Source organism: Leishmania panamensis, assembly GCF_000755165.1.
Source record: "Leishmania panamensis strain MHOM/PA/94/PSC-1 chromosome 22 sequence".
Classification (NCBI taxonomy): domain Eukaryota; phylum Euglenozoa; class Kinetoplastea; order Trypanosomatida; family Trypanosomatidae; genus Leishmania; species Leishmania panamensis.
The window spans coordinates 290,808-303,257 of record NC_025868.1 but is presented as its reverse complement, the minus strand read 5'-3'; the positions used below and the strand labels follow the sequence as shown (position 1 = coordinate 303,257).

At 67.0% G+C, this 12,450-nt stretch overlaps 2 protein-coding genes and 1 pseudogene across 2 annotated transcripts; all 3 read right to left on the bottom strand.

The window, feature by feature from the left end:
• Positions 1 to 860: 860 nt before the first annotated feature.
• Positions 861 to 5,460, bottom strand: LPMP_220750 (annotated as a pseudogene).
• Positions 5,461 to 6,924: 1,464 nt separating this feature from the next.
• LPMP_220740 (hypothetical protein) lies at positions 6,925 to 7,812 on the bottom strand (the record flags this gene model as incomplete). Its single annotated transcript, XM_010700773.1, has 1 exon — positions 6,925 to 7,812. One exon carries the CDS (start codon positions 7,810 to 7,812, stop codon positions 6,925 to 6,927), a length of 888 nt encoding a protein of 295 aa, XP_010699075.1.
• Positions 7,813 to 8,496: 684 nt separating this feature from the next.
• Positions 8,497 to 11,388, bottom strand: LPMP_220730 (hypothetical protein; the record flags this gene model as incomplete). The annotated part of the gene is made up of 1 exon (XM_010700772.1): positions 8,497 to 11,388. One exon carries the CDS (start codon positions 11,386 to 11,388, stop codon positions 8,497 to 8,499), a length of 2,892 nt encoding a protein of 963 aa, XP_010699074.1.
• Positions 11,389 to 12,450: the final 1,062 nt, after the last annotated feature.

Below are 12,450 nucleotides of genomic sequence, written 5' to 3'. Positions count from 1 at the left end.
GACGCCCACGGCGTGTGCCCGCGGCTCAGCGCATGCGCTGAGCGCAAGCAAGACCAGGACGCACGCAACCAGCACGGCAAGCAGACTCACGGCACGCATCTTCATGGTGCTGTTTCACAGGTGGACGAATGTGGAATAGGCGCTCACACTTTGCACAGGCTGACGCTCGTCGAGGGTTGGGGTAGCAGTGCTGGCGGGTTGTGGGTCGGTCCGTGCAAATTAGGGCAGGCGGAGGGGCGATGTGAAGTGAAAGGTGTTAGCGAAAGGAGGCAAATCGGTAATAGAGATGACCAGGAGTATGCGTTAGAGTCCCTTTTCAGGTGCAGGCGTGTGTGCATGGGTGTGTGGGCGATGGCACACGCCAGCGTTTCAGGCGCGTGAAGTGCGCAAACGGAAACATCGTGGCGAGTGCGCGTGGGTGACACGCGGCACGGAAGGCGGGGACGCGGGGAGGGAAAAGGCGAGACGAGTTGACAAAGAGGAGAACGCCGTGGTGCGCGAATGGAGAGGCGCAAGCCCTGATGCAACAGAGCGCCAGGGCGAGCGGGAAAGGCGCACACGCACACGCTCACCACGTGGGGAGCCAACGTGCGCGCGCTTGGCCTGCCGCAGCGGCAAGTCGTACGCCGTGGTGGCCGGCAATGCGCGCTGCGCTCATCGGCACCGCAAAGACCGCACGCGCGTGCTGGCGAAAGGTGGTGCGAGGGCAACTGATCCGTGGCGCGCTACTTTGGCGGGTCCGACAGCGATCAAGCAGAGGGAGCAGACAAAGACGAGAAAGCAGGGGAGCGCGGCAGGGCAGACACCGACACACCCACAGCGTGGCCGCGCGGAAGCCCGTGTGACAGCACCGCGCGCCTCTAAGTGTTGCCCAGCGTCGTACTGCCCTGCAGCGACAGCACAGCCAGCTCCCTCGCCAGCGTGCTCAGCGTCGCCGTCATGGCCGCCTGATCGCAGCGTACCCGCTGGAGACCCACCAGCGGCTCTGCGTCGCAGTCGGCAGTCACAGGTGAAGCGGAGTGGCCGCTTCGCCGATCAGGCGCCGCTGCCGCACCGGCGGTGGACGCTTCATGAGCATACTCCACGGCACGCTGGTAGTTCAGCTCCGTCACCTCAATCGCAAACTGATGATCCTCTTGCATGCTGATGTAGCGACGGCGGAATGCCTCCTCCTGAATGAGCCGCTGCTGGGCGAGTGTGTGTGATTGGCGCACCTGGCGCGAGACACGCGCATCGTGGCGATGGTCAGCATCCTTCGCCCCCGCCCCACTGCGCCCCGCGGATGTCGAGACCACTCGCTCGCGCGCCCTCACTCTTGCGCCAGCCGCGTGATGCTCCGGCGACAGAATGCCTCCATGTCGGGCCTGCGCGGGGCTCGCCGAGGTCGCACGAGGAGCGGTGGAAGCAGCAGTGGCAGGGGCCGCTGCTCGGGCCACGGTCGGGTTGCTGTGCGCCGAAGCTGTGGTGCAACGCTGCTCTTCGGCTGGGGGGCGACAGCTCGGCAGGCGCCCGTCGTGCGGAGGTGATACGGCCCTTGCAAGAGTGCCGGTCGCAAATCCGAATGGGATGCGTCGCGCCACTGGACAGGGGAACGTGTCCACTGGCAAGTCCTGTTGCCTGTGCAGGGGCTGCTGAAGCGGTGCCGCACGGTGCCGCATGGGCTCCCCGGCATCCGGCGATCCGCTCAGGTAGAGACTCCACGGCGCGGCATCGGCCGTCGCCGACGCCGGCATCGCGCAAACATCCGCACTCCGCTCCGTCAAGTCAACGCGAACGTGTGGCGGACTCCGCAGCGAGGAGAGAGACCGTGACGACACGCAGCCACTGGTGGAGGCAACAGCCGCAACGGTGGCCCCCACCGCCGGCATGGCGCGACTACCGCAGTGCGGAGGTAGTAGTGCAGTAGGCGGCCCGGAAGGACAGACGCCCGCTGCCGTTGCAACCACAGCGGCGCCGGCGGTTCCCAGGAGGGCCTCGCGCGCCTCCAGCACCGCTGTGGCGAGCATGCGAGGGCTGTACACGGCAGCGTAGCCAGGCGCCAACGCCGAACTTGGGAGAAGACCACCACCAACGCCATTAGAGGCGACACCGGCCCACCTCGTAGCGGCAGAACGCGCCCGGTGTGCGCTGGCACACACACGAGAGGCCACCTCGACGGCCAGCGAGACGACTGAAGCAAGGGGCGAGGCCTCCATCGGCAGCACACGGTCATGTGAGTCGCCGTGAGAGTGGCCGGCGGGCTGCGCGTCCGGACGAGCACACAGCGCACCGGCGGCGGCGGCTGCCGGCTTCTGCAACGCGCGCGGATGTCGCAGCCGCTGCGCTGCAGCAGCGCTCCGACACTCGTCCCGGGGGCTGCGCCGACGGACGCCGTCACACACAAAGCCGAGCGACGTAGCGGGCCGCCACGTGCGTGCTACGGCTCCCGTCTCCTCGCCGCCATCGGCACCGTCCACCTCCGCACTGCTCCCCGACCTGCACATGACGACAGCCCGCGGCGCCAGCACCGCCGCAAGCCCTGGATGTGATGCGTGCGGCCCACTCGAGGAGCTCCGCAGCGGATGGACGCCCTGCAGCACCGCAGCGATCCCAAAGCCGCGCGCGCCGCCGTTGCGTGCACGAAAACCCTCGCCGGTGCTGCCTTCCGCACGCCAGCGCGCACCGCTGCACCGATCACGTGGGCCGACTTGCACGGCGCCTCCCACGTCGAACTCACGCTCAGCCCTGTTCCCCCTGCGCTCCGGCGCCGGCGAAGTGATGACGGTCAGCCGCACGCGTGAACGGGACGACGACAGCGCGGCCACGCGCTGGCACGCTTGTGCGCTGGCACGCCTGGCTCCCGGCACATGCACTGCCGACGCCCAGCTCTGCGTCGTCTCAGCGAGGCCAGCGGACGCCACCACACGGGGTGAAGAGCTGCCAGCCGTGCCCGAGATGCCAGTGGTGCTCGCGCTGCGTAAGCTCGTGGGAGGCGCCCGCGTGCGCGCCCCAGAAGCTTTGCGGACAGACGGCGGTGCCAGCGACGCTTCGGAGAGGTCGTCCTCCGCGCCAGCAGAGCTGAGCACCCAACGGACAGCGTCGACGCCACCCTTGAGTGGACTTTTCGCCGTCCTGCCATCTCCGCGGCGCGACTGCGGTGGATGGCCGTCGTCGCACTCGGCCAGTAGCTGCGTGGCAGGGCGCCGCGGGGACGGCGTGACGGCCGCCGAAGACGACGACAGCGCGGCGGTCTCGGCAGCCGCGCCGCCGACTAGAGATGCCTGACTGCGCCACCGATCCAGCGCTCGCCCTTGCGCCGGCCACGTCTGAGTGTGGGCTGGGCGATCAGCTGATGAGGCGACACCACGATGCGCCCCGTCCACCCCCAGAGCGGCAGCAGCGCCATCCCTCAGGGACACTGCGGCGGGGGATTCATGGCACTCACGAGACGTCCACACCTCACGGTCTCCGGCACGAGTCTCGCTGGCCACGTCGGGGTCAGAGGCTGAAGGCTGACGCGCGACGCCGTGTGCGTCGGTGGCACGGCTCTTGCTGTGGGGGGTGGCTCCCACAACGGCCTGGGTCGAGGGAGGACGCGCCATCGCCGGCTCTCCATGGCGCCGGGGGAAGCGGCGGAGGGCTTTCGCCAGCGATTGCCGCGGCGCCATCACTACCGCCGCAGCTCACAGCGCGCTCCCCTGGTGTAGCTAGAGGGGGTCGCCGCTCGGCTAGCTCCGTCATGGCAGGGCCCGTGCCGCCCTCGCCCTTATCGCTGCTGCTACCCCCACGAGTCTCATCGACGCTTCTCTGAGGTGGTAGCGGCACGGATGGCGGCGCCCGCGCCGAGGGCGAGCGCGACGCTAGCGGAGACGGCGCCGGGGATGATGCCTGCGATGAGTCGAGCGGCTGCTGCGTTTCGTCGGCCCGCTGCGCCTCGCCCGGGCGGCCACCTTCGGCGCTGCCGCTGCTGCTCGGCAACCGGTGGCACGCGTGCCGCGTAGTCAGCAGCGAGAAAGAGGGCGGGTGACGCGGCGCCGGTGCCTGCGACGGCGGTCGTGCGCCGTTCGTCTCAGTGAGCCCGGGCGAGCTGCTCCTGGCGCTATCGCCGTCCTCCACGCCGCCGACGGCGCGATGGCGGGGGTCAGACCCGTGGCGACGGCTGTAATGACGGCGACAGGACTCGCCGCGATCGTAGCTGTCAGAGGGCGTCGCGGTTGTCGCGCTCGCCGTGCTGCACGCCCCCCGCCATGCCACCGGACGCAAGGGGGACGCAGAGTTCGCAGATTCAAGCGGCGGCGACGGCACTCGCAACCGCGGCTGTCGCTCTGGCGCGGCAGCGGTGGAGGCGCTTGACAGCGGTGGCGGTCGAGGGAGCGGCTCAGCGGAGGTGGGCGTAGGCGAGAGCGCTGGTGGCGACGCCAGAGTCGCCGTGGTGTGGCTCACGCGTGCAAGTCGTAACGCGCGCTCAGCGCGTGGTCGGTTGCCCAGCACCTCCTGGCCCCCACCACCGGGGAGCAACTCCAGCGCGAGCATCCCAAGCGGACCACAGCAGGCGCCGAGTACCTCCGCGTCGGGAGGAGCTTCAGCGGCGACGTCGCGCTCAGTATTGCGGGGTGCGCGCACCGTGTGCTCAGCGCGGCGCAAGGGTGACAGGCTCTCCGTGCGGACAAAGGTGCGAGAGTTCGCCTGCTGTCGCTCCGGTGACCGCGTCGCGGGTGCGGCAGTGGCGACGGCAGCTGGCGCACTTGCTCTTGCGTCAGCCTCCAATGGGGCGGCCCTGGGTGCGCGCGCGCCCACTGCATCATCCGTGCGCCCACGCTCTCCCGCTGCACGTGAAGCTCCGGCGGACAACGGTGGGATTGCCGCCGAGGCCTGACCATGGCCAGCTGCAGTGCAGAGCGACGCCATCCCCTCCACGCGGCTATGCAGGCGGTCGCCTGGCAGCAGCGGTCGTGCATGACGAGAGGGCAGGTGCACCGCACCGCCACCCCCCGTCACGGGCGACGAAGAGGACGGCAGCGGCGCGCAGAGCGGAATCGACGACGGCGTCCTCCACGCCGGCCGCATCGACTCACAGTTCGACAAGGCGTCGACGAGCACGTCGGTCCCCTGACGCTGCGGTGCCGGGGCCGCGCTGGCGTTCGGTGGCGGCGGTCTGCACGCCGCCTCCCCACCCCAGCCTAATGAAGGCGGGCATCGACCCTCGCCCGCGGCCGTGGGCTCTAGTCCGCTGCGGCCTCCCTCAAAGCCGCCACACGAGTCTGCTAGTCGGCGACGAGAGTGGCGGCGTCCGTCCCCATCATTAGCGTCGCCCAGCCCCGCTGCATCCGTCAGCAGCCCCGTCGCCTGGCCGGCAGCCCCGCTGTCATTGCTACCGCCCGCATCGCGAGCAAGACCAGGGCGTTGGGTACAGTCGCCACTGCTGCGGCTGCTGCGGCTTCGATAAGACGACGCAGGCGAGCCAATGCTGATATCCATCATGGCTGCTCGGGCGGGGAGGGGGTGGCGAGCTCAGCGAGGGAGGAAGGGGGCAGAGGATGGCGGCTACAACCGTCTGCGGTCCCAACAGCAGCAGACAATCACGTTTCTGCTTGTGCTTCGGTCAGTCGGTGTGGGGCATCGGTAGACCTCCGCACCTGCAACACAGTAGGGAGAAAGGAGGTGCACAGCGACGCGGAAAGCACACGAGGGGCGCAGAGCGGAGGCGAATGGCGAAGCAGACACTCGGGCGTGAGTGCAGCCCTCGCTCCGGAGAGGGAGGAACAAGACGCGCGGGGCGCGCGCTGCAGGGGAGAGCTGCGCGAGGGAAGAACGTTCCTCGCACCGAAGTGCAGTGCAGGGGTGTGTGTGCGGGAGGCTGCAGAGAACAGCGAGCGGTCGGATGTGGAGAAAAGGAGCACAGGGCGCAAGGAAGACCAGCAAAGAGGACGCGATGGTGGCGTGGACAACGATGGCTATGCGAGAAACGGTGGTGGTTCGCAAATGCTAAGCAAAACCATGCAAAAGTGTGAAGGTCCGGAAGGGGGAGGGTGAAGACGAAGAAGGGCTGCGTAATGTGCCAACAGCCCTGTGCGGTGTGTGGGCGGTGTGTGTGGGGGGGGGGGGTGCGGGGTGCGCCTGTGCCGGCTTTGGAAGGAGTGCAGTGCCGCTAACCTGTCCGCGGTGTCTGTCGCCACCACCGTCGCCCTTCTCGCCCTCGCTCTATGGAGAACCGAGGATGGGTGTGTCTCTTGGCTAAAGTGCAACAGCGCAACACGCTGAGAAAACAAAAGACGAGGGCTGCGCCACCAGACAGGCGGACGGGGCACTGCTGCGCAGTGGGTGCAGGGGAGGACAAGAGACGCGCGCGTCCCGCACACGCACGCGGAGACACGAAAGAGAGAGAGGTGGCAGGGCATCTGGGAAGAACGCGGTTGGTGAAGCTGCCAAAAGGGAGAGGAGTGCGAAGAAGGGGAGAACTGCACGGTACCAGCTCACCCCCTACCCCAACTGCCCACCTCTCCCACCAATGCACTGGGAAAGAGCCGCAAAAGGAGAAAGGGACAGAGCGGGAAGGGAAGACGGAGACGCTAGAACGCACTCGTCTCCTCACGCACCTTTGATGGCCACAGAAAAAAATGCGGCGGTCTGCTGCCGTCGTTCCCCTTCCTCTCTCAGCGTGGGTGCCTTCACTCCAGCTTTACTCTCACTGGGACTGCCGTACGCCCCCTAGTAAGGTGCACACACGGGCGCGTACGCAGAACACAAACCCCGAAAGTCCGCCCACACCGCGCCACTACGCGCGCGCACGGGAAAACAAATGATGCGCGCCCAGACAGACAGGCAGGCAGAGAGAGAGAGAGACGGCCGTCTTTGTGTGTCCCTTTCCCACTCCACAGCCGACGCAGCAACACGACATGCGACACGCACGTCCGTGTAGCAGAAGGAAAGAAGTACTCCCATCGCCTACCAACACTGCACAGCGTCCTCGTTGATGGGGCGATGCCACGCCTGACCCCGCTCCTGCAGCTGCCGCAGCTGCTTCTCGCGGTCCGCAACCTTCGCGCGCGTCCAGAGCGACTCGGCGACGTGCTTGTTATCCATGTACGCCACCCAGTTCTTTCGGAGCAGGCGGCCCTCATCCATCGGCGTATACGGGGCCAGCAGCTCAAAGGGAAGCGACCGCGTCTTCGCACCAGGGGCACCGCGCGGTCGGTACTGCGGACCGTGCCGCGTGAAGTACTCCTTGCCGCGCAGACTGTGAGCCCAGCGCTGGCCCTGCTCGCTTGCAAGCCACTGGTCCTCCCACGCGTGGCGACGGCGGACCTCATCGACGGGTTGGTGAGCCTTGGCCATCGGGATGGTGCGGTGCACGGCGCCGCCGTCGACCGACGCCTGTTCGCGACGAAGCACGCCGCCTATCGTCTCGATTGCGTCTTCCGGGACCGTGTAAAACTCCGGGTTATCGCGAATGCCGAGGATGATCGGCTTCAGGTCCTTCAAGAACTGCTTGTACACCCTCAGCTCCGCCTGCTCCATGAGCGCGCGGCCCTGCTGGCAGGCATCGGCGTACGCCGCGAGCACAAGCTTGTGCTGCTGGGCCGGCGACAGGTCCTCCACGGCGGGGTTGACGCGGACTCGCTTGAGAAAACCGCCGGGCGTCGTCATCACCTCGACACGGCCAGCCCACGCCCGGCCTACGACAGACATGCGGTCAAATCGGATCTGATACTCGTACTTGTTGTTGTACACGTAGGCGAGAATGCGGTGAAACTGCCGCTCAGGCATGAGGCGCCGGTGATGCGCCCACAGTGCGCCGCGCACGCGCTCCGCGATGCGGCGGTACACCTCCATGGCGCGCGGCCCCTGCGTGTTTCGCTGCCAAATCGAACGCCGGTGCCGTCTAGCGGTCTCCGGAAGGCGCCTCCTCTCTCCCTCCTTTCGTATGCAATGCTGCGCTGCGAGGCGCCGGACGTGATGTGAAGGCGAACGGCACTAAATCCAAATGAAGGCGAGTCGAGCAGGGAAAGGGGCGAGGTAGCATGACTGGCGCATAGTCAGGGTGAGGGGGGAGGGGCATGGAGAAGACAGCACGCACACCTACGTGCACCGCGAGGAAAAGGGGGCACAACAGAAGCACCACCCTCTCTCACACTCGCTGTGCTCGCCATTCCCGGTCCTGTTTGTGGGTGAGTGCCTGGGTGTGTGTGTGTGGGGGGGGGGTGAATGAGCCATGATGGTCGAACGCCAGCAACGACAGCTTCCCTCCCTTTCCTCCCCCCTCCCAGGGTGTACATGGCGGGCACGGAGGGGGGAATAGGTCTCGCACTGCCGCGCGTTGCCCCCCCCCCTGCGCACGCTGCTCTGTTTCCTTTGTTTGTCCTTGCTCAATTAGCGTGCCGCTGTTGGCGCACACTACACCTGCGTTTGTGCGTGAGGGCACTTGAGCAGCGCGTCTGAGCGAGTGCGACACTGTGAGGGGGCGAGAGGGAAGAGGGAGCCGCTCGCAGAGGTCCCCGTCATCGCTAACGGCAGCGGTTACTTGTGGCTCTCATCCTCCGACCTGCCGAGCACCCGTGGCGTCTGCCAGTACGTATCCTTCTCTCCGTAGCGCTTCCACAGCCCGGGTGGCATGGAGCGGTAGCCGATCTTGGCTGTCGCGTTCAGGTGCATCTGCTGCTGCGAGCGTAACGTCGGGGACTGGCGAGTCTCATTCATGTACTTCGCCGCCGTCACCTCGCCCTCGAACTTCTCGAAGCTCGCCGTCACGCGGCCGGCGTTGAGCACATACGCGGCAACCTCCTTCTTCCGCATCCCAGCCAGCGCCGTCTCCTCCGCGCGGGCCTGGATCGTTCGGCGCAGCTGGCGCAGTGCCGCCCACGGCGCCTCGGGACTCTCCTTGGCAAGGAGCGTCTTGAGCTGCTCCGCCCGCCACTCGGCCTGGCGCCTGCTCACGTCGGTGTTGGTCGGCACGAGAGCCGGCCCACACGGCTTGCCAGCTCTGTAGGCGGACAAGCGACCAGATGCGTCCTCGGCAAGCAGGCCACCACCACCGCCGCGCCGACGCCAGCGCTCCTCCTTCCGCTTCTGCTTTGCCGACAAGGCAACACGGTGCTGGCGGCCGTACTGCTCCATCACGTCTACAAACCGCGAGACTGCACCGGTCGAAGCGCATCGCAATGGAGAGGTCGGTCCCATTGCCGGCGGCACTGCGCTGGCGTCGGCACCTGGCGCAATGTTGCTGCCCGTGCCGACGTCACTGAGACCAATGACGCTGGAGCACCAGCCGTGGGACGCAGCCGCTATCGGCAACACTGTCGGCAGGGAATGCAAAGACCCGCCTGCGGCAACCAGGGCTGGGTCTCTGGGATTCTGCGCTTGGCTGTCACATCCGCCATGGCGTGCCTCCTCACCGCCTTTGCCCCGCGCGTTGCACTCTCCCACAGGGACACCCGGCTCCCCGTGCAGCTCCACGACGGCATGCGCAGCCCGGGGATTGTCAAGGCCGGTGTTCAGACGGTAGCGGCCGCTGCCGGGAAGGCCTGTCTCCAGCCCTGGTGCTGCAAGGGGTGGGGTAGCGTCACAGCTCACCTCCCCATGGATAGCGTCGTACGACGGCGACACTGTGCCCAGTGGGTGCACCCTACGCCAGGCGAGGAACCGCTCACGTCTCTCACGACGGCCCTCCGCAGCCGCAGCCGCCATCGATGACTCAGTAGGGAAGACGTCTGCAGTGTCGTCCGCGGCGTCCAGATCGCTGGCGCAGCTGGAGAGCAGCGCCGCGGCTTCGGCGTCAGCGGTGCCACTGCCGAGCGGCAGCACGTAGCGACAGTGGCGACTGCCGGGTGCCACACCCGACGGCGGCGCCGCGGCCTCAGAGAAATCCGCGTTGAGAGGAGGTGCAGCGCTCCGTTCGGCGCTCGTGTCTTGCACATCCGCACTGGCGCCACCGCTTCCGTCCCGCTTTCGCATCGCGCTTGGCCTCTCGCTACGGTGCACCTCCAGCGGCGGCTTCGCGCCCGCGCTCACGCCAAGGCCGCCGCGTGTGAGCTGGAAGTAGGCTTTCGCTTGACTGCGTTCCAGCTGCCGCGCGGCGTCGATGCGCCCCACCTCCTTCAGAAGCGCCATGTGTGTGAAGGTCGCCTTCTTGTGCTGCAGCAGATCCCGCAGCTTATCCCCAGGCATGATCCCAGAGGTCTCCGTGATGAGGCCGCGCAGGACCTCCATGTTCGTGCCATCCTTGGCTGAGACGGGAAGGATAAAGGGGAACACCTTGCGGTACTTGCGCCGGTGCCTCGTGATCAACGCATACGCCTGACGCATGACGGAGCACACGCGGGAGTGCGGTACGCTGTCGCACTTGGTCAGCACCACAAAGCAGGTACCATGCACGTTCTCAATCCACTCCAAGTACTTGATGTCGGTCTTGGTGAGGCCCCGCTCGCAGTCCATGCAGTACAGGACCGTGTTGACGGAGCGGCGAACCCCGAAGTAGGCGTCCGTCAGCTCAATGGCGGCATCACGCCACGCGTCGCTCATGCCCTCGATGCCGTAGCCCGGCAGGTCCACAAAGGTGAGCTGCAGGCCGCCGCCGGGTAGCTTAACAAGCTGGTTGTGGTGCTCCCTGGCATGAAAGGCGTGCAGCTGCTCCGGCGTCACACTCTGGTAGAAGGAGATCTTGCGCGTCGTGTTCGGCATGCTGCTCGTCTTGGCCACCTGCTGGCCCAGCAACGCGTTCAGCAGGCTGGACTTACCGGCGCAGGCTCTGCCGACGAGGGCCACCTCCTGGTACAGCTCGTCGATCTCGAAGAAGTAGTTGTGGCCACGGAAAATGTTCGTGTCGTGCGCGCGGCGGCGATACGGCGCCGCCGCAGTGCGCTCGCCGTAGCCCTTCGCATGGCGGGGGGAAAAAGTGGAGCACGGCGCTGCCAGACCTGTCTCGACGCTCGAGGCTGGCGACACGGTTGTCGCTGTTGCTGCACCGCGGCCGGCTGCGTTGGCTGTGTTGCCGAGCACGTCCAAGTCATCGTCCGAGGCGCGCGTGCCGGCCTGTCGCACCAGCGAGTACGTCTGCCCAAGCATCATCCTGTTGCCCAGGGAGCGCGCCTCCTCCGTCACCTGCCCGAAGCTCAGAGGCGGCGGTGGCACCAGCTTGCCGTTATACGTGTAGTCGACCGGGTTCGGGTGCGTCAGCTCATAGAGCACCTCGCGACGCTTCTGGATCTCGGCGTCGCGTTGCGCCGTGAAGACGTCCGTAACAAGGTCAATCACGTCCTGCCCGACGCCCCGTGCTGCCGGGTGGGCGTACTCGCTCTCCTCCGGCGCGGCAGGCTCGTGCACCGTGTCGGTCCTGCCGCCGCGGCGCCGCTCGTGGTGCGCCCGCTGTGTCGCCTGTCGCAGCTCCGAGGCCGATGCTCCCCACGCGGCCATGCAGGGCAAGAGAGAGGCGGGGGTGTCTAGGACAATGTCGTCGTCCGTGGACAACGGTGCCAGCGAGGATGAGGCGGCGGCAGTCGCCGCCTCTGCTTCCGGCGGCTCCATGAAAACAGCAGATGGGCGTCGTGGCCGCGGCCGTCTTTGCCACGGCCCCCGCAGGCTCCCCTGCTGAATCCCAGAGTAACTCGTTGAGCAGGTACGCTCGCGTGTGGGCACGGCGCCCCGTGAGCTGCCGTCTGCACTTAGATGCCCCAGTGGAGAAGAGGCGGGGGCGTCAGCCGAAGAGTGCAGTGGATGTCGTGGCCTGTGCTCACTGTCACTCTTCCGCGCCGACCCTTTGGGCGCTGGGAAGGGTGTATGCCGTGGTGGTGGATGACGGAGCCGCTGGTGGCTACTGCAGCACGCATTGGTGGGTTCGAGGATAGCGCCAGTAGCAGCCCCAGCCGAGGTGGTCAGACGGCGCACCGGCACCGGCAGCGCCACAGGGGTCCTCAGCACAAAAGTCCCGCGGATGCCTCTGAGCGCTGGAGAGGGCATTAGGGAGGAGAGATGCACAGCGTCGTCGTCTCATGCGTCGGTAACTGGCGACGCCAGTGCAGCAGCTCATCTGCTATGTGGAAGGGGGGGACGTGTAGGAGTGCGCAAGTGTGGGTATGCACATTGGTAGCATTGTGGCCGTGGCACGATTCCACCGCGCCACCCATGCCGGCAGGGGTGGGGGCGCAACCAAACAGGAGAGCGGACGAGGAGTGACGTCCAGAGGAGAGAGGCAGGACGAGAGCGAAGAAGCGTCAAAGAAGGAGTGGCGGATGCCCGTGCATAAGGCGGTGCAACGAAAGAGGGAACGAGGCACGGGTGGGTGCACGCCGTGAACACGCACCGCCTCCACACCATCGAGTGGTCACCCCGTATTTCGTTTGCTTCGTTGTGCCGGAGCTCCTCTTCTCCCCCCCTCACCCCCACACGCACACACACGCACCGCTTCTGTGCCGCTGCCTCTGGTGAGGCCCCTCCCTCCTGTGAGCCTCGTGGGTGGAGTGCTGCGGTCAGCGACAT